At 39.1% G+C, this 21,768-nt stretch overlaps 1 protein-coding gene across 1 annotated transcript in view; it reads left to right on the forward strand.

The window, feature by feature from the left end:
- Positions 1 to 21,768, forward strand: part of szt2 (SZT2 subunit of KICSTOR complex) — a 115,091-nt gene that overhangs the window by 3,421 nt on the left and 89,902 nt on the right. The window contains exons 7-27 of the mRNA XM_073870658.1: positions 835 to 941; positions 1,041 to 1,251; positions 3,768 to 3,938; positions 5,171 to 5,402; positions 5,535 to 5,664; positions 5,752 to 5,897; positions 6,097 to 6,249; positions 6,330 to 6,444; positions 9,245 to 9,450; positions 9,528 to 9,767; positions 11,009 to 11,087; positions 11,193 to 11,281; positions 12,871 to 13,039; positions 15,363 to 15,477; positions 15,554 to 15,673; positions 15,904 to 16,101; positions 16,409 to 16,506; positions 16,604 to 16,745; positions 16,937 to 17,182; positions 18,751 to 18,958; positions 19,269 to 19,316. Coding sequence (XP_073726759.1) covers positions 835 to 941; positions 1,041 to 1,251; positions 3,768 to 3,938; positions 5,171 to 5,402; positions 5,535 to 5,664; positions 5,752 to 5,897; positions 6,097 to 6,249; positions 6,330 to 6,444; positions 9,245 to 9,450; positions 9,528 to 9,767; positions 11,009 to 11,087; positions 11,193 to 11,281; positions 12,871 to 13,039; positions 15,363 to 15,477; positions 15,554 to 15,673; positions 15,904 to 16,101; positions 16,409 to 16,506; positions 16,604 to 16,745; positions 16,937 to 17,182; positions 18,751 to 18,958; positions 19,269 to 19,316 — 3,223 coding nt within the window. The remainder of the gene's footprint in view (positions 1 to 834; positions 942 to 1,040; positions 1,252 to 3,767; positions 3,939 to 5,170; positions 5,403 to 5,534; positions 5,665 to 5,751; positions 5,898 to 6,096; positions 6,250 to 6,329; positions 6,445 to 9,244; positions 9,451 to 9,527; positions 9,768 to 11,008; positions 11,088 to 11,192; positions 11,282 to 12,870; positions 13,040 to 15,362; positions 15,478 to 15,553; positions 15,674 to 15,903; positions 16,102 to 16,408; positions 16,507 to 16,603; positions 16,746 to 16,936; positions 17,183 to 18,750; positions 18,959 to 19,268; positions 19,317 to 21,768) is intronic.

Below are 21,768 nucleotides of genomic sequence, written 5' to 3' on the forward strand. Positions count from 1 at the left end.
AAATTATTTTTACTGAACATGGATTGGATCTAATTAACATTCAACTGACCAACATAATAAGAGAGGCACAAATTAAGCTAAAACAAATATAAGACGACAACATGACAACCTTCAAGGTGGTTTTTGCAATTCAGCATTTCTTTTATTAACAACATTAACTCATTTTTTACATATAATGGATTTCTTTAATAAACATAAATAATGCCGGTGCTATTGCAACTTCAAAAAAAAGTTGGACTTCTTTTCCCCCACTAAAGTGCAGTCTGTTTCTTTTATTGTCCAAGACATTTGAGCCAGCTCAACAAAGGTTTTCTGTCGGTGCTTAAGTATAGTGCACACCAGACCATTAAATCAATTTAACTGAACAACAGACATGCAACTCATTGCCTTTATGTGGTTAATTAAAAAACAATCGGTATCGGCCTTTCTTGTGCTATTACCGATATGCCGATGGTTTCAAATTCATCAAATATCGGCCGATAAATATCGGCGGCCGATACATCGGTGCATCACTACAATATATCAAATGAATATACAGACCCTTTGCTTTCAAACAAGAAAAACGTTTCATCCTACCATCTGGTAGATAACATGGATTGCTGGAAAATATTGTCATTGGCAGGGAATGCTTTTTCTCTTTATTGACTCGTCAATGGCAGGGAAAGAGTTAATGACCATTACAGTCTTGAAATATGGCAATTATTTTTGCTTTTTTCTATAGTCATGGTCACTTTGCAACATCAAATAAGCATTAATAACAGTATAAAACTGTAAAAGTAGACTGTAAGAAACATTGTGGCAATAATCAATGTTGTGTTATGTGCTGACGTACAGGAATAATAATCATTACGGATGGAGTGACGAGTGTTCCTGATGTAGCTGTATGTGAAACTCTACTGAACCAGCTGAGAAGTGGAACCATCGCCTGCTCATTTGTCCAGGTCCTGCAAATCTTCTTATTATTGTGTCATTTATCTCTCGTATAAGTTTATAATTGATGTTACAATATTTATGTCAATTTAACAATGAGTTTTCTTTAGGTGGGCGGGGCTTATTCATACAACTGTAGTTTTGGCTACATCCCCAATGTGGAGATAATGAAGTTTATCTCCATGGCAACCTTTGGCTCATACCTGTCCACGTGTCCAGAACCCGAATCTACAGGCCAAGGGATGAACGCCTATCACCGCGCCTTTCTCACATACTCCTTCTTCAGGACGGGCGAGTCTATGAACCCAGAGTATTACTGCTGTAAGCCCGGTGCTTTACCTTGTTTTTGTTGTTTCATTTAAGCTAGATTTAGATAGATAACACAACGGGCAAGTTTGCATAAACATAGCCATTAAGTTAAGACTGTGTCTTAAGAACTAATCTGGCAAACTACCAATTAGTTAAGACTAAACGGCTTCAAATTAGACTTTAAAAAGTTATGACCAGTTTTAAAGAAAAAAAATGAAATGACTGCAGTTTATGCAACCAGTCAATATGCAGGCAAGCTATGCAAGAAACTACTTTTTCAAAACTATCTTTACTTTTCCAAGCCTTTCTTGCAATGACAGGGTTCCCACGAGTCCATGAAATCCATAACAGTATGTGAATCTGGGAAAAAAATTCAAGGCCTTGGAAAGTTTAAAAAAATATACATACATAGATACATTATTAAATGTGCTTAAATCTATTTTGTGCAAGAAGTTTTCTGGAAAAAATCCATATTATTCCCTGTGTAGTGTTGATCCATATCAAAATGTTTGACGCATGAAAACGTCTCTGGTTACGTATGCAACCCTTGTTCCCTGAGAAGGGAACGAGACGCTGCGTCTCCTTTGCTATACTTCCTGAGTCCCTGTTATGCCGTCTTCGGCAATATTTCAGATAGCAATATATTTCCTGGCTCCCGCGTCACCCTGCCATGACGTTACGCCCCACCATTGGTTGATTTGAACATTCAGACAGACTTGTGCCTGGAGGCGTTCCCAAAGCGTCACTATGGCGACGCAGCGTGAGTTCCCTCACAAGGGAACTTTTACAATGTATCTTATAAGGTACATGATGTAATCTTGCTCTCACTTGAAATGTGTCCCCACATTTAGTCGTTGAATTTGAGGGTAGTGGACCTGGAAAGTCCTTGAATTTAAAGTTAACTAAGGTCTGTGAACCCTGAATTACTTTTAAACAACTGTTTTTGAGGTTATTGGATGTATGTTCCTTTATCACAGATTTGTTATTTTCCTGTAAATCCTCTTCGCATCTTAGTATGCCTGCTTTTCATCAGAAAGTTGCTCATGTTACATTAGAGAGGGTTTCATAAATGATCATGAGTTGTGGTTAAATATCACTTCTCTAATGGTCATAAGTCATATGATCCTTCGTCGCCCTCCTTCCAGAATGTTCAAATGTTGCCGAGTCCTTAAAATAACTGTAGCATCTGTCTGACACCGCAGACCATCGCAAGAAACCACAAGTGTTTATTTCACTTTCACTACCAGAGCTCTGGCTGTATTTTTGTATTCAACACACTTCGTATGATCCATTCAAATACACTAATACAAATACAGCCTTTTCAGGCCACGGACCCCTTAATGGACAGAGAAAAGGAGCAGGGACCCTCACTAGAAATGATGGTTATGCAACCAAAATATTAAAATAATCATCTTTGGTATACATTCACATTCTGTTACCTACATAATATTTCAATTTTACTGAATAGAATTTCAACTGTGAACGTTATGCTCTTTATTTTAATCAAGTTTTAATTTTCATTATTACCGTGGGTTTACAACAGCATTTGAGGTGTCAAAATTCGCGTCTACTGCGCCTAGTTTGCCTCTTGAACAGTTTGAGTTTACTCGCTTTATTCACGCGTGAAATTCTGGTCATTGAGACAATAACGCGAAAATTTGCGTCATGGTAGGGGCTTCTGCAACTCCGCTCGCTTTCTGTAATCACGTCACTACTAAAGCAAGCTCGTGATTGGTTAATGCGGCGTGTTTTTCCGCCAAAGTTCAAATTTTTCAACTCGCGCGTTTGCGCTCAATTCACGTCTTCACATTGACTTAACATTGAAATCACTCAACATGCTGCGTTTACACCAGCCGCGTTTGAGGTGTCAAAATCTCGTCTACCGCGCCCAGTTTGCCACTTGAACAGTTTGAATGCGCGGAAAAAGCAAGTGTTTGACGTGCATCAAAGGCGAACTTGTGTGGTATAGCTCCGGGTGACTGCTTACAGACAATATCAAGCGTTGGTTGAATGAGTGACTCCGGGCGGGGCTGCGCCACAGCAGCAAGCAGGCTCCTGATTGGTTAACGCGGCGCAAAAATCCGGCAAAGTTAAAATTGTTCAACTCGGGCGTCAGCCGCAAATTCGCATTAACCGCAAAATGCCCAAAAAAAGCACCATTTGCGCGTACCGTGCCAGGCGCTCAATTCACACCTCCAGACGCAGTAAACGCGTCTTCACATTGACTTAACATTGAAATCACTCGCGCTTGACGCCTCTACCGCGACTGGTTAAAAGGCAGCATTAGACTAATTTGATTAATTTTTTTAAATTCAAACAATATTTGGAGGACCCCGTTAAAACCACCACAGACTACCAAGGGGCCCCGGACCCCCTGTTGAAGACCCATGCACTAATAGATAAAACTGCACCTTGTGCTACTTTGTTTCTTGTTAATAATAATCGTTGTTGTTCTGAAATATTGTTTCACATGAAATTGTTTGCATATATTAACTTTATGAATGGTATAATATCATGTGTTTGTTCAGTCTCCCAGCACAGATTGTTTAATGAACATCTGGTGTCGGCCAGCGGAAACCCGGCGCTGGTCATGCGCAGGAAGAAACACACGGAAAAGGAAGTTCATGCCGATTTGATCAGCGTGCTGTCTGTCAGATTAAGAGAAGGATACACCATCCGAGAGATTAACATCACTAAAGGTACATTACCTCAGACCTGTGGAGCAAGAACAAACAAGATTAAGAAAGTTTTTTTTATTGACTATGACATGCTACATAAAGTCAAAATATTTAAATGTCCTATTAATACTCACTGCAAAGATCTTTTTCTTACCTAGTTGTGCACAACAATTATCAAAACATTGTTAATATAATATAGTTAGAAAATGTTTTTGCAGCGTTAAAATCCAATACAAAGCAAAGTTTTGATAAGATAAGGAAATAAAAAGCTTATAAAATCTAGACTGCCAAAATAGTTTTTTGGTCTCTACTTCTGCACTCTATAAATGAATTGAAATGTAATTAATTATTTTCATTGACTTTTGTTTAAAGGATTAGTCCATTTTCTTAAAAAAAAATCCAGATAATTTACTCACCACCATGTCATCCAAAATGTTAATGTCTTTATTTGTTCAGTCGAGAAGAAATTATGTTTTTGAAGAAAACATTCCAGGATTTTTCTTATTTTAATGGACTTTAATGGACCCCAACACTTAACAGTTTTGATGCAGTTGAAAATTGCAGTTTCACAGGACTCTAGGCGATCCCGGGTGGGGCATGGGGGTCTTGTCTAGCGATACGATTGTCATTTTTGACGATAGAGATATGCACTTTTGGACCACAACTTCTCATCTATTTCCGGTCCTGTGACGCCCAAGCGACCTCACGTAATACGTCATCACGTCAAAAGGTCACGGATGATGTATCAAAACTACGCCCCAGTGTTTAACAAGTGTGGAGAAAGAGGAGCGTTCCGACAATGTTGTATGTTTAATGTCTTTGTGTCAGTTTATTGTTTAAAATGGTCCGCAAATGTGCGTTTCATATATGTAACACGTGACCTTTCGACGTCACTACGCAATTACGTGAGGTCGCGCTGGTGCGTCACAGGACTGGAGATAGACGAGAAGTTGTGGTTTAAAAGTGCATATTTTTTATTTTCTTGTCAAAAATGACAATCGTTTCACTAGATACGACCCTTATGCCTCGTTTGGGATCATTTAGAGTGCTTTGAAACTGCAATTTTAAACTGCATTAAAACTGTTACGTGTTGGGGTCCATTAAAATGGGAAAAACCTGGAATGTTTTCCTCAAAAACATAATTTCTTCTCGACTGAACAAAGAAAGACATCAAAAGTTTGGATGGAGTAAATTATTTGGATTTATTTTTAAGAAAATTGACTAATCCTTTAAATCTCTCTTTCTCTTTAAAGGAGGAACTCAGCTGGAGGTGAAGCTGGTTCTCCTCTGGAAGCACAACATGCGTATCGAATACCTCGCTGTGGCTCCCTGGCCCCTGGATCCGGCCAAACGTGTTACGTGGATGGAAGTGACCATGGAGGGCAGCTATGACATCCTGCACGACATCAGCTGTACCATGCGCAAGCCAATCACGAGCCCCTATCGCACATCTGTCATACGGCGATTCTGGAACACACTGCAGAGGTCAGAAATCATCTCTGAAGATCTCTTACATTAAATGCAGCTTTGCAGGCAGAATGAAGATCGCACACCTGTCTTCCCCGACTTCTTTTTTTGCTGACGTTGTAGTTTTATGCAAATCTTTCTTTTGAACAGCATTAACCAGACAGACCAGATGCTGGTACACCTGCAGTCATTTAACTCCATCCCAGAGCATTACACGATTCCTGAAAGCACAAAAAATGGAGTTCCTCTGTTTTATATCCCACCTGGATCCACCACACCGGTACGTTCACACCAAGCCATATAGCAATACGGCATTTCTGCATCTGACTGATGTTAACACGCTTATCATCATCTTGCTCTCCCTCAGGTCCTCTCCCTCCAGCACAGTGGCTCTAAAGACTCCAGCCAGTCACAGTTTGCCTTCTACTGGAAGCCCATCCTGTCAATGGACGCCAACGTCTGGCAGCGCTGGCTGCACATGCATCGCATTGCCATGATTCTGGAGCATGACATGTGAGTTCGGCCGGCAGGATCACATTTCTCTGTGTTGACCGCTGAAAGGATACAGAGGGTTTTGTGTGCAACTGCAATATAAAGTCTATGTTTTATAAATCGTTAAAATGGCCATATTGAATGTTTTGTGGCATCAATATGCATTGTAAGGATTATAAAGATTCTTCTCTTTCCTGTGATTTGCTTTGTGTCTGTTCAGCCCCGTCCCAAAGCATGTGCACAATGCCGGCAGTAACGGTCGATTTAGTACCATCCAGTGCAGGATCTCGCATTCGGCCCTCACCTCGCTGCTGAGAGATTGGAGCTGTTTTGTCCTGGTGGAGGGCTACTCGTATGTCAAACTCATATACAGGTACTCCACATGTACAGATGGGTGTATCCGATAACATGATCTACAGTCGTAGTGTGTAATAATCAGGATTTTTCTTGCAGTGGCCCTGAGTCGCCGCCCGTCTCTTTCTACCTGGTGCGTCTGATCTCCAAAGCTCCCTGCATGGTGCTGCGATTAGGTTTTCCTATAGGAACTCTAGCCCACACCAGGAACAAGGTAACAAACACATATTTTTACTGAGATTTGCTTTACAAAAGCTTTACAAGTGCACTTTAATCTTGGAGAACCCACGGGGTCAAATTAGGCAGCTGATAATTGCTGCTACCCAAAATCTTCTTGGGTTCACCAGGGTTAAATTTCATGTAGTCTCTACATTAACATGAGCTTATTAAAAAACATTTTATGCCAAGTTTTGCCAAAAGCACCACATTTTGGAGCACTGCCCACTACACCATCAGCTCCGACCACACTATAGGATTTTTAACCCCGATTTGCAAGTCATCACGCTCACCGACAGTGCGGCCTGTGATTGGAGGCAAATCAGCGGGCGATCAGCAGGCAAACAGCGCTCGCCAATCTTTATTTGGTCGCTTATGCATCACAGACGCCAGACAAATATCTAGTATGATAAATATCTGGAGCTGTTGTTCCCATATATATACATAATAAAGGTTAGATGTCTTACGGCGGAGTCTGTAACGTCATCACCGGCGGCCATCTTGTCACAGGCAAGTGTTCTGTCGGGCTTTGTGGTACCTAATGTAAAACACTCTTATCTCGCTAAAATCTTGAAGGATTTACAAATGGTTTGGTTTCTTACAAACGTTATTTACTTGGCTACACTGCAAAAAAATGATTTTCAAGAAAAAAAGTATCTAAAAATTCTTAAATTAAGATGCCAATGGGGCCTGCAAAAAAAAAGTTTCTTAAACACTAAATTCAAGAAAAATTCAAGAAAAATTTGCTTACCCCATTGGCAGATTTTTTTTGCTTGTTTTATGCACAAAATCACTAAAATTTGATATTTTTGGTCTAAAAACTAGACTTATTTTCTTGGTTCGTTTTGCTCATCAAGAAAAAGCATTTTCATTTAAGCATTTTTAGATATTTTTACCGAAAACAAGACAAAAATACTAAGACATTTTTTCTTGAAAATCATTTTTTGCAGTGTGCAATGCAAAAAATGATTTTCAAGATAAAAAAGTATCTAAAAATTCTTAAATTAAGATGCTTTTTCTTGATGAGCAAAACGACCCAAGAAAATAAGTCTAGTTTTTAGAACAAAAATATAAAATTTTAGTAATTTTTTGTGCATAAAACAAGCAAAAAAAATCTGCCAATGGGGTAAGCACATTTTTCTTGAATTTTTCTTGAATTTAGTGTTTCAGAAAAAAAAATTTCTTTGCCTACCAAATTGGCAGATTTTTTGCTTGTTTTATGAACAAAATCACTTAAATTTGATATTTTTGGTCTAAAAACTAGACTTATTTTCTTGGGTCGTTTTGCTCTTCAAGAAAATGCATCTTAATTTAAGATTTTTTAGATAGTTTTACAGAAAACAAGACAAAAATACTAAGATTTTTTTTTTTTTTTGCAGTGTGGGATTAAGTTTATTTTTCTTATTGCAGTGGCAGATATTTTGACTTGTTTTAAGTAAAAAAAAAAAACCTCTTGATTTGCAGCATTTATTTCAATAAACAAGACTTAATATCTTAACCCACTTGCTTACCAAGTAAATGTATCTCAATTTTAGAATTTTCAGATATTTATATTAGAAAACAAGACAAAAATACTTTTTTAGTATTTTTGGAGTGTGTATATTTATTGCACCTATCTGTTCTGTTCAATGTTATTTTCATATGGAATTCCATAGTTATAATTATTCATAAGTATGCAGTGTCATAAGTACATCTCTGACATTTATAACAAACCAAACAGTTTGAAAATCGATAGAAAATTGAGCAAGAGTTATGAGTAAGTAAGTGAGCTGACTGTGGCAAGATGGCCGCCTGCTGCAGACTTCGACCTCCATTGGCCAGCAGAGTGGATGAGACATCTAGCCTTTATTATGGATACCTCTGGTTGTTCCAGTCGACATCCTGTGATGTCACGTGTTGCGATGAGCTACAACCAATTAGGGCTGGGCGATTTGTCCCCCTAAAAAAATCTGTGATTTAAAAAAAATCTGTTTTTTTATTTTTTTTATTAAAAAAACTCGATTTATGATTCGATTCAATTTTTTCCCCCGCCCCCATTTAAAACAAAATAATTGCAGACTGTACATATATTTTAAAAATATATATTTATTATATTTAATTTAAATGCATCAACATGAAATTTACGTAAATCCAAACCAACTTCACACGACTGAAGTCGAAGAGCATTTTTTTGGAAGGAGCTGCTCTCTGTCCCTGGCTATTTTTGCCATGTTGTTTGTGTATGCATGTGCTGCCATCGGGAGAGGGGAGGGGCAGAGGGCTGCGCCGCAGGGATCGTGCTACGGAAACCCTGAAGGAAGATTTGGCGAATGCAAAATGTATGAACAGCGCTATACTGCAGAGGGGGAGAAAAAAAAATCTAAAAAATCGTTTTTTTTTTTTTTTAAATATGATTCGATTTGACCTACCAACTCAATTTTAAAATCAAATCGATTTTTTCCCAGCCCTACAACCAATAAGAGCAAAGCATGGGTTGAGGTACCCAAATAGGCCGATTCATTTTTCCGCCCACATTCTTTGTTTTCTCCTTTCTTTTATTTTGAGCAGATTATCAATCTCTGAAGTCCATTTTTAAATAAACAATTCCTGTTTCACGGTTGTTTTGCGTCATTTCCCGTTCCAGTTTTCGAACGTTTTTTCGTGACTAAACTTGGTTTGGGGACCAGATAGAGTCGCCGCTGGGAGTCATCTAATCTGAACAGTAATGCTATCGGCCGACGTTTAAAGTCATGTAGTGTGAACTTGGCATTAGATCATGTCTATCATTTGATCATTTCTTACTCTAAATCTTTTTGTAGATCGTGGATGAACTTCGACAGCAGATTCTACGACTGCGCTTCCCTCATCGCGTCCAGAATAAAGAAGCCACCCCAAAGACCAAACGTAAGATTTTGGGTAACTCATCGCCCTCGAAATCGCCACCTCTTCCTGCTCCAAAGCCTGCGCTGTCCGACCGGCCATGCGTGGTGCTGCTTAACAAACCTCTTGAAAAATTACTGATCAGGTTGGTGATGTAAAACAGTCTGGCCACCAAAAAATCTGGCCACTGATGTCATTCTAACCTCTACTGACATGTCGCAGGTACGACAAGCTTCCGTCTGATTTCCGCACGCCTTTCATTTTAAACATGGAGCCGTTTGCCCAGCCGTGCCCAGCCATGGGCGGCTCTCTCAGCGTTGCCGCCAGCCGGACCGCGTCCTCCACCATGGCAACGCTCTCCAGATACTTTCTGCATCAGCGTTGGGTTTGGGCTGTGCAGAACGGACCGGGAACCGCTGTATCCCTGCAGGCTGTGGCTCACATCCTCTCCATGCTCTCGGAGTGAGTTTGTTACCATTCATTTACCTATAAAAGGTGTTTGGACAGCTATAACACTATAACAATACTGCCATTGCTTTAGATATCAATAGCAAAAAATACATGATAAAGATGTTTTACAGTGTTACAAGGATCCATATATTTTTCAAGCTCACTGTTAGTGATGTTGACATATTAGTTTAAGGCGGGGTGCGTGATTAAAAAAAAAACACTTTGGAAAAGAGAGTCGGGGCGACTACCAAAACACACTTGTAGCCAATCAGCAATAAGGGGCGTGTGTAGTAACCGTCATCGTTGCCTGGGTTGCGTATGTGTGGGGCGGGTCTATCAAAAGAAGGTCCAGATTTTATTGGGGTAGGGCCGATCATGCACCACGCCTTTAAAGATGAGCAGATAACGTAACAATCGATAGCAACACCTATCATAATTCTTTGCAATTTTTTCCCATAAGCCTCTCGGAGGTGAATGAATCCTTTCATTTATTAAAAGGTACCATGGTTATAAACACATGCATAGTTTATTAGTTTAAGAATGGGATTGGCAATATGAATGTGAAAATAAAAACAGTACAAATGTCATATAGTTTCAATGAACTTGAAAAAAAAATCAATTTTGTTTTTCATTACTGTACGTGACGTCAAATGGTTGTATTAAAACTCGTTCTATTAACGCTACAGCGAGGTAAACTTGATAAACAAGTCTTCAATCAGTAGATTAAACAATTATGTGTATATTCATAGTTGGGGTACCTTTTAAAAGGCAAACATTATGACAAATTTTCCAAGATGTAATATAAAGATTAGGTATGTCTAGTATACAGATCATTTATTATAGCATTTCCAAAATGCCCCTACTTGGGTGGGAGCAAAAAGCACTTTTTCATGTGTGTACCTTTAAATGCAAATGAGGTACAGCTCCTCACTCCCTTACCAACAGACAGAGAGTGCTTTCGGTTAAAAATAGACCTAATTTCTGTGAATACAGTCAACAATAGTAGCATTTAGAAAAGCTTTTGGGTAAAATGACCCAGTCAGACAGTGGCCGTGGGTGGGGCTTTATCAGTGTGACATCACATTAACAAGAGAATAAAAACAGCATGTCTAATGACATGTAATACGGATTTAAAAAGGAGTGGGTGGATGTGTTTAATGGAGGGTTGCCAACACACCTTGTCGTCCAAACTTCTTGTAAAATTGAATTTTGCATAATAGGTGCCCTTTAAATGATTATTTTTGTTTACTCAGGATCCGACTCTCTGAGGGCTTCCATTTCGCAGCCAGCGCTGAGGGTATCGTCAACATGGTGATCGAACTGCCAGTACAGGTCAAATCTCTTACACCACCTATTCCAGTACTGCTCAGTTGTAGCGTTTTGGTTGATGTTTTCATGAATTTGATGTATTGTAACATTCGGTGACTGTGTGTGCAGAGTGCACCTGTTGGTTTGGACCGAGAACAGCACACCTGTATAGTGCAGTATATCCTGTTTCCACCTCACTCAACCTCCACCAAAGACAGGTAACCGAGTCGATCTGAGTCAAATCTAAATTTGTTAAATTGTTGCTGCAGAGCAACAGAGATTAACCGACAATGCATTTACCTATGCAATAATATGAGGCACGGGTTTAAAGGCGGGGTGCATGATCTCTGAAAGCCAATTTTGATATTTAAAATAATCTAAACACACACGCCCCTACCCCAATAGAAGGACCTTCTTTTGATAGACTTTAAAGGTGCATTTTGTAATTTTAAGAAGGATCTCTTGACAGAAATGCTATATAATATATTAACATAAGTACAGCAGGGAAAATAAGTATTTGACACATCAGCATTTTTATCAGTAAGTGGGCTATTGACACAAAATTTCCACCAGATGTAGCCATCAAGCCAAATATTGAATTCATACAAAGAAATCAGAATATTTAAGTATACAAGTTGAGTCATAATAAGTGAAATTACACAGGGAATGAGTATTGAACACACTTTATTTAATAGTTTGTAGAAAAGCTTTTGTTGGTGATTACAGCTTTTAGATGCTTCTTGTTTGGAGAGACCAGTCGTCTGCATTGCTTAGGAATGATTCTGGCCCATTCTTCCACACAAATGGTCTTTAAATCTTGAAGGTTCCTTGGGCCTCTTTTATGAACTTTGATTATCAGTAGAGTATAAAGACCTTACAAAATGAGCTGTATTGTTTTTATTACCTTAGAATAAGACGTTTTTATCTACATGCAAGTTGCCATTTCGCACCGTCATGTTTCTACAGTAGCCATAAACGAACAAACTGCTCTATGGAGCGTGTTTTGTCATTACGTTGTCTCAGACGATGACATCTTTGTCATACTGGCTACTGTACCTCAGGGGCGTAGCCACGAGGGGGCCTGGGTGGGCCTTGGCCCCCTCATTTACATGTCCGCCCAGATTTCCAATTGCTTAAAATAAAATAAGATTGCTGATTTCTTAGTCCGATTGATAGATTGACCAAACAAAATGATGTGCGGTAAAATGCAGCTATTTTCAAACTTGATTGGATTAGCTCATGTCACCGCGTTGTTGTGCTTAACTTATATAAACTATATATATACAAGTTGCCCCCTCATTTTAAGATAGGACCCCCTAAAATAAAATTCTGGCTACGCCCCTGCTGTACCTTCTCTATGTGTTTCGAAAGGGATGGGTAAGCTGTGAACTGAGCTGTTGGTTGCAATTCACAGTCTTACCACTAGATGCCGCTAAAAATCTACACAGTGGACCTTTAAATGGAGCAACATAATGATAAGTGAATATCAATGTTTAAGAAAGAAACGCATCAGGCTTGTTGTTTACATACACCGTGATCTGTGCACAAACTGCTTTATCTTGTATGAATCCAGAAGATTAAGCAGTTTATAGTCTCCACTTTTTTATAAAATAATTACCATCTGGATATAAATTTGTGCTCCTTCTCCTGATTTCAGCTATAATACTTGCAATACTAATGGCGTAATTCATGATGGCTCTACTCAGAGTAAATACCCAGAATGCACTTCACTTTCTGTGAAGGGCTGTAGCTCGTCTGTATGTATAAATGCACAGGCTTCGGTCTCTGATGTTCTCTGTGCTCACAGTTTCTCCACAGATGATGATAATGACACAGAGGTGGAGGCTATAGATGTGGACACGGAGCTCAGTTTGGTGACCGAGTGTTGGGTGGAGCCTCAGAGTGGAACCGTATGCAGTTCACTGGATCAACATCAACACTTTCAGAACCTCATGTATCAGGAGATACCTCAGGCTGTTAGTCATCACATCAATAATAATGATATTAGCAACACATAAATAGTGCTATTAAAGTTTAGGGTCACTTGTTCTAAACTTATCCAATGGGAATTACAGTTGTGTTCAAAATTATTCAACCCCCAATGCTGTTAAGGGTTTTAGGGATTTTAGTGTACATTTGTAATTGTATTCAAAATGAAATCCTACAATGACTTCTTAAAGAACCATATGCAACTAAAATGACATCAATTGGTTTTGTAATATAGTAGTAAATGTTTCTTTTGTGAATTCTTCATTGACACAATTATTCAACCCCTTAAAGAACTACCACTCTGAAGAACAGAGTTTCATTGAAGTGTTTTCAATCAGGTATTGAAAACACCTATGGATGTCAGGGAACAGCAATAAAGCCTAATAAGCACCAATTAGGCAGCTTTAAAATGACTGTGATACTCAACTCCTTCTAAACATTTACTGGTGTGGTTACAAACATGGTGAAGTCAAAAGAATGGTCCAGGAAGACAAGAGAAGAGGTGATTAATCTTCACAGGAAGGGCAATGGCTATAAGAAGATTGCAAAGATGTTAAACATACCAAGAGACACCATAGGAAGCATCATTCGCAAATTCAAGGCAAAGGGCACTGTTGAAACGCTTCCTGGTCGTGGCAGAAAAAAGGTGCTAACTGCGACTGCTGTGGCTATCTGAAGCGTAGAGTGGAAAAAAGTCCCCGTGTGACTGCTGAGGAACTGAGAAAAGATTTGTCAGATGTGGGTACTGAAGTTTCTGCTCAGACAATACAGCGCACCCTGCGTACTCAAGGCCTCCATGCCAGAACTCCCAGGCGCACCCCCTTGCTGTCTCCAAAGAATAAGAAGAGTCGACTGCAGTATGCCAAAAGTTATGTGGACAAACCACAGAAGTTTTGGGATAGTGTTCTGTGGAAAATTAGAACTGTTTGGGCCCATGGATCAACGCTATGTTTGGAGGAGGAAAAACAAGGCCTATGAAGAAAAGAACACCTTGCCTACTGTGAAGCATGGTGGGGGGTCAATCATGCTTTGGGGCTGTTTTGCTTCTGCAGGTACAGGGAAACTTCAGCGTGTGCAAGGTACCATGAATTCTCTTCAGTACCAGGAGATATTGGATGACAATGTGTTGCAGTCCGTCACAAACCTGAGGCTTGGGAGACGTTGGACCTTTCAACAGGACAATGATCCCAAGCATACCTCCAAATCCACTAGAGCATGGTTGCAGAAAAAAGGCTGGAACATTTTGAAGTGGCCATCGCAGTCACCAGACTTAAATCCGATTGAGAACCTCTGGTGGGACTTAAAGAAAGCAGTTGCAGTGCGCAAGCCTAAGAATGTGACTGAACTGGAGGCTTTTGCCCATGATGAATGGGCGAAGATACCCGTAGATCGCTGCAAGACACTTGTGTCAAGCTATGCTTCACGTTTAAAAGCTGTTTTAACTGTAAAAGGATGTTGTACTAAGTACTAAGATTGAATGTCACTTGGGGGTTGAATAAAACTGAAAATGATGTGAGCACAGAAAAGACATTTGTGGTTATTTCATTATAAATGTTATGTTATATTTGTCTGACCTACACATGCCTCTTTGATGTAATTGTAAGCAGGATGACTGAATGATCAAAATCAATGTCAAACCGGCCAAAACAATCAATTTCAGTTGGGGTTGAATAATTTTGAACACAACTCTATGTATTATGTAGTCTAGTTTTAGCCTGAGATGATTAACTCTTTCCCTGCGTTTAAGAGAAAACGCTTCACTGCCAATGACAAGGTTTTTTTGGCAATCCATATTTACGCTATTATCCACTAGGTGGTGCTCTTACCAACTTACCAAACATTGAAGGATCCACCGATCCAAAAACAGTAAAAAATCTGTGTATGTTTCTGATCTCTATCAAAAGTCCTTCACAAAAATGCAATTATCTCCAAAATGTGGTATATTTGAAGAAATCTACCCATATTTGAGAGGTGATAAAGGAGATCAAATGAGGATAGGATGAAAAGTTTTTTTTAAGCAAAGCGTCTTATTTCTTTTGATATATTGTATGTTTATATATTTTAAAGAAGAAATTTTTCTTGAAGGCATTACATTTTATGAAAATCATAAAAATGTTGGCGCTGGCTGTTTTTTAAAAGCGCAGGCGGAGAAAGAGTTAAAGATTATTGAAGGACTTCTATTTTGGCCTCTTATTGGCAATTTTTTCTTGATTATTTAATCCATTCAAGTGACCCAAAACCTTTGACTATGCTGTAGCCATTTTTGGAGATATTAATCGAATCTTTGATTGTTTTCTTTTGCAATTGTAGATTTTTCCACGCGATCTGTCGTGCATGTCTACGATGATTACGTTTGAATACCTCATTCAGCTGTGTCAGAATAAAGAGCAAGTGTGTCCTCTCAATAGCGGCAGAGACGCTCCAGGTACCCACCGCATCACATCGAATCAGTTTGGCTGTGAATGTGTGTCAGTTTTGTTTATCTGATATTTTTCTATCAGGCGAGGTCACCACCACCCCTGTCGATGACTGCATACACATCGTGCCTTTCCAGTTTGACCTGATGAAGCTCCTGCCCAAGTGCCAACAGATTGAGCTCTTCTTCTATACCTTCGGTTGGGGTACGACTCCATTACCTGACCCCTAACCTGTCCTTTCATTCTTAAATACATTTCCAGATTTTAATTCGAGGGCACTTAAATTAAAAAAACAAATAATGACCACATGGATAAATAGTTTAAAATGAACCCTGCAATTTTTCCTTAAAAATAACAGCAGTCAGTTTTGATTTCATGGGGACTTTAACACCCAAAAAAGCACCCAAGAGTTTCACTCAGTGTATCTGTCGCAGATCAAGAGGAATCGACTCAATGCTCCACCTCTCTGCCCAATGACATCCTGTTGAGCCTCTTCCACGGCTCTCTCCAGACCGAGCTGAGTGATCGAGAGATCCCATTGGACAGCGGAGATCATGTGGCATTCATGCATCACATTCTGGAGCGGGAAAGGGACGGTCACCTGGCTCCGTTCTCATTACCTGTCATTAAAGGTAGTCTGTGCAAATGTCTTCCCGGAGACAAATATGTTTGTAAATTCTTAAATTTCTGAATGCACAAATTGGTTTAATGTGTCATGATAAAAACCTTTAATAAATTAATAGCATCTTGATCGGTGAAGGAGACCATAGGGCTTAAATTAATTAAAGGATACAAAAACACTAAACCCCCTTGAGAAAATTCATGCTAATGGATGTCAACCATCCCAAAATGTCCTTTTATTGCTTTATTAGTAATTTGTATTGCCATAAAGGGCTGACCTCAGACCTGTCCCTGTTCTCTTTATCTATGCGTGTTTAGAGGAGTGTTTGAGGGGTGCAGAGAGACAGGACACCGTTTTGTCCTTCAACACTGTTGAAAGCAGTAAAGAGGTGACGGGTTCATCCAGTACACTTCAGGTACGAATCGTATTGTAGCAATGCACAAACACACTCATAACTCATGCACCTGACCCGCACAAAACTAAAATACAACACTTTGTGTTTGTTCTGACAGAGTTTCAGTAATGCAGATCTTGTGGAGGATGATGGGATAGCAGGCGTGGAAAGAGACGACGCCTTACCTCAGTGGAAATGTTATGCCAAATACATCAGCCATCAGCAGATATTACTCACTTTCCTTCCAGCAACATTTACAGGTGCGTTATATCTCAATATCATCCTTTTCTGACTGAATCATCCCTTATTTAAACGTATCAAGGGATTAAAGACAAAATCTATAAGCTTTTTGCGTTAAAATATCAAAAAAACACTAGCACAGTGTTATATATGTGTTATACTTTATCCTAAATGTTCCTAAGTGAGTTTAATAAGTGTCTTGACTCTGCAGATGTGCATCTTTTAATGTCATCTGGACTGGACACCGAAGCTCCCTTCAGTAGCAGCCTGCAAGAAGAGAAGGAGACCTGTAGTCATGACAACAGCCAATCACAGCCAATCAGCAGATTAGGAAGCAATGGTCAAGAGGATGCAAGTCATGCTGCTGATGTTAAAGATGACGTTAGCTCCACAGCGGGATCAGAGTCAACTCTGGAAACATCTAAAGATCAAACAAGCATGAGTACAGGAAACGCAGGTAGAAAAAAAATCACTGCATCCAGAAGTGGCACATTACCGAAAATCGTTGTTTGTGCTATTTTCGAAATCACCCTTTATCCTCTTTTTATTTTAGACATTTTTTCTAATGCGTTGTGCTGGGTTGTTCTGTCAAGTGTGAAATATTATTGGTCCAAAACTTGAACATCTGTATATATTAAATAATGCTGTTAATTGCGATTAATCGCATACAAAATAAGTTTGTGTTTATATTTATACACACACACACACTTCCTTTACTTCCTGCTCACTATGCAGGACTGGTCCCGAAATCGCTACTGCGCAGACTTAAAACCTAAGATGTCAGCGCCGTATCAGGACACCGGCTGCTTCACCTTTTACCAATGGAAGAGAGCGAACGGGGGTCGTCCATCATGTTTTACAGACTATGGTTAATAGGAATGTGTAATTTTTGAACCAATTATAATTGACAATTTGCGGAACAACCCAGAAACTTTTATTTTGCGTGCGATTAAAGGATTAGTCAATTTTCTTTAAAAAAATCCAGATTATTTACTCACCACCATGTCATCCAAAATGTTGATGTCTTTCTTTGTTCAGTCGAGAAGAAATTATGTTTAAAAAATGCAGCTTTAAATTGCAGTTTGAAAGGACATGGTGGTGAGTAAATTATCTGGACTAATCCTTTAATCGCAATTAATCGTTTGACAACACTATTTAATCTATATAAAGATGTGCAATTTTGAACCAATTATATTTAACAATTGGCGGAACAACCCAAAAACTTTTATTTTGTATTCGATTAATCACGATTAATCGTTTTACAGCACTATTTCATATATATAGAGAGATGTGCAATTTTAAACCAATTATATTTTACAATTGGCGGAACAACCCAAAAACTTTTATTTTGTATTTGATTAATCACGATTAATCGTTTGACAGCACTATTTAATATTTATATATAGAGATGTGCAATTTTAAACCAATTATATTTTACAATTGGCGGAACAACCCAAAAACTTTTATTTTGTATTCGATTAATCACGATTAATCGTTTGACAGCACTATTTCATATATATAGAGAGATGTGCAATTTTAAACCAATTATATTTTACAAATGGCGGAAAAACCCAAAAACTTTTATTTTGTATTTGATTAATCACGATTAATCGTTTGACAGCACTATTTAATATATATAGAGAGATGTGCCATTTTAAACCAATTATATTTTTCAATTGGCGGAACAACCCAGAAACTTTTATTTTGTATTCGATTAATCACGATCAATCTTTTGACACAGAGAGAGAGAGAAAGAAAGAAAGAGAGAGAGAGATATGTGCAATTATATTTTTCAATTGGCGGAACAACCCAGAAACTTTTTTTTTTGATTAATCATGATTAATCGTTTGACAGCACTATTTAATATATATAGAGAGATGTGCGATTTTCCTTGATGCTGGACACTAGTGTTACACTGTGTGAAGATATGACGTCTACAGTTTATTATGGGCTCTTAAACTACAGTTGATCAGAACCAAGGGTTGTTTAAAAAGATTTACATTTACGCTCTCCTCTAAATCTCAGATGCAGGAGAGAAAGACGGCGTCCAGTTCTTGGAGCCCCAGAAGCAAGATTGTCGAATCACATTCAGCCGACAGACGTCTCAGCCGAGCAGCGGTGACGCAGCTCGACCCCGCTGCCCGATCTACATCTACAACTGCACACTAGACTCCCTCAAAGAACAGCTCGTCCATCCGCGATCAGGACGTCAGCCCAGAGACGTCTTCTTCAGGTACCGAAACACACGCTTGATCATTTCCACCACGAAATCGCTATTTTATTTGTGTAGTTCAGTTTTTACCTCAGTGAAGGTCTCAGTACAGTTATGAGCTCTGTTGCAAATTCTAGTGAGCTGGCTTGACATCTACTTAGGCAGCACAGATTATCACAATGCTTTTCATGAAAAGAAAGACACATGTAATGGTGCTGCCCACTTAAAGTGTCAGCTAGGTAGACCGCTCACTATGTTTTGTTACAGAGCTATTGTGTTTGGTTATGTGGCCTAATGTTATACTGTTTGGTTTTTCTTTGGTCGAGAATAGACCTCAAGAAACAGATTGCTGGGATTTGAATCAGCAGCTCAAATACAGGTAGCCCTGCTTACTGCTTCCTGATGCTGCGGCCACCCTGTAGCTGTCATGAGGGTCATGATCTGTCACGTATTTCAGGAGATGGGCCCGTTTTTGTTACTTTAGGGATATCTTTAACTTTTTCTCTCTCTCTATCTTTCTCTCTTTGGAGGGTTGAGCTACTACAGGCTGGAGTCTGCACAAATCTATGGCTATGAGGTCTTAGAAGTAGCCAACAAGAGGAAAATTATAGTTGTACTCTTTTATCTTTGCTAAGTCCATATGTACAGTCAGTACAGTGATATGGATTTTTTTTTTGTTGTTTCTCATACATTTTAAGACCTCATATCCTGCTGAGGATTGTTCTCTCTCTTTTGAAATCTTTGCCCTCTGCTTATGATTCTGATATAAGTCGACTTAACTTGAGACTTGAGACTTCCCAAAGTTCCTAAACTCTGACTTTTTCCAGTTTGGTGACTAGATAAAGCTCTCTTATACACATAAAAAGTGCCACAAGGAAAATATTGCTCATTAGTAAGTCGATTTTTTGAGACTCAAAGCCTTCCCATAACTTCATCACCATTAGTGTGAATGTCAGACATGCTTTCTCAGGTTCTGAAGAGTAGAAATAAGTAGGAATGGTATTTGTTGGAGAATTTGACTCTTGTGTTGCTACAGCTGTGCTTATATATTGGCTGTTTTACAATCAAAATTTTATATACAGTGAGGAAAATAAGTATTTGAACACCCTTTTATTTTGCACGTTCTCCCACTTAAAAATCATGGAGGGGTCTGAAATTGTCATCGTAGGTGCATGTCCACTGTGAGAGACATAATCTAAAAAAAATCCAGAAATCACAATGTATGTTTTTTGAAACTGTTTATTTGTATGATACAGCTGCAAATAAGTATTTGAACACCTGTCTATCAGCTAGAATTCTGACCCTCAAATACCTGTTAGTCTGCCTTTAAAATGTCCACCTCCACTCCATTTATTATCCTAAATTAGATGCACCTGTTTGAGGTCGTTAGCTGCATAAAGACACCTGTCCACCACATACAATCAGTAAGAATCCAACTACTAACATGGCCAAGACCAAAGAGCTGTCCAAAGACACTACAGACAAAATTGTACACCTCCACAAGGCTGGAAAGGGCAACGGGGAAATTGCCAAGCAACTTGGTAAGAAAAGGACCACTGTTGGAGCAATCATTAGAAAATAGAAGAAGCTAAACATGACAATCTCCCTCGGACTTGGGCTCCATGCAAGATCTCACCTTGTGGGGTCTCAATGATCCTAAGAAAGGTGAGAAATCAGCCCAGAACTACACAGGAGGAGCTGGTAAATGAACTGAAAAGAGCTGAGACCACCGTTTCCAAGGTCTAAGACAGTGTTTCCCAATCCTGGTCCTCGGGCACCCCCTCCCAGAAAGTTTTAGATGTCTCCTTATTTAAAACACCTGATTCGACTCATCAGCCTCCTTCTAAAATGGTAAACATATGTCCCTAACGAGCTGATGAGTTAAATCAGGTGTGTTAAATAAGGAGACATCTAAAACTTTCTGGGAGGGGGTGCCCGAGGACCAGGGTTGGGAAACACTGGTCTAAGATGCCATGGTTTGAAATCATGCATGGCACGGAAGGTTCCCCTGCTTAAACCAGCACATGTCCATGCCCGTCTTAAGTTTGCCAATGACCATTTGGATGATCCAGAGGAGTCATAGGAGAAAGTCATGTGGTCAGATGAGACCAAAATAAGAACTTTTTGGTAATAATTCCACTAAACGTGACAATTTCAGGCCCCTCCATTATTTCGAAGGGGGAGAACTTGCAAAATAGCAGGGTGTTCAAATACTTATTTTCCTCACTGTATATGTCAATTTTATAATTTTTTATATGTGAATAGCTCAGATGCAAAAGGCGCTAAACGTCACCTCCATCAAAAATGAGAGAATGATATTGACCAAATGCTCTCGGCACGTATTATACGTTCATCGAATACTTTCACTTGAAATACGGTTAGTTCTGGCCTTAGGCAATTTAGAATGATTTTTTTTTGGGGCAGAATTCGTTAAACGACACAACGATTTTTCAGCAAAGTCCTCTAAGTGCACAGAAGAAGAACCGGATGAAAGACAGCAGGCTTGCATTGTATTTTAATTGTCAAGCCTTTTTCCAATTTATCAAATATATTAGGATATTGACCGAATTCTGGAGCATTTTATCTTAATTCAGAAAGGACAGTGAAGAGTGACTGGAGACTTTTTTCCGAAGTGGAAATTTTTGCATTTGTACTTAAAAGGTTTTGCAGCGAAAGACAAATTTGTTAATTACCGATAAAATGACTTAAGGCCGAAGTATGGTCAATTTTTTTTATAAAAGTCCACGAATAATGTGCATGACGCAATTTTTGTCAGAAGAGTGTCCACATACTGCGCCTACAGGAGAATGTAGTATGGCCCTGTCCCAAAT

Source organism: Misgurnus anguillicaudatus, chromosome 8, assembly GCF_027580225.2.
Source record: "Misgurnus anguillicaudatus chromosome 8, ASM2758022v2, whole genome shotgun sequence".
In the NCBI taxonomy this organism is placed as follows: Eukaryota; Metazoa; Chordata; class Actinopteri; order Cypriniformes; family Cobitidae; genus Misgurnus; species Misgurnus anguillicaudatus.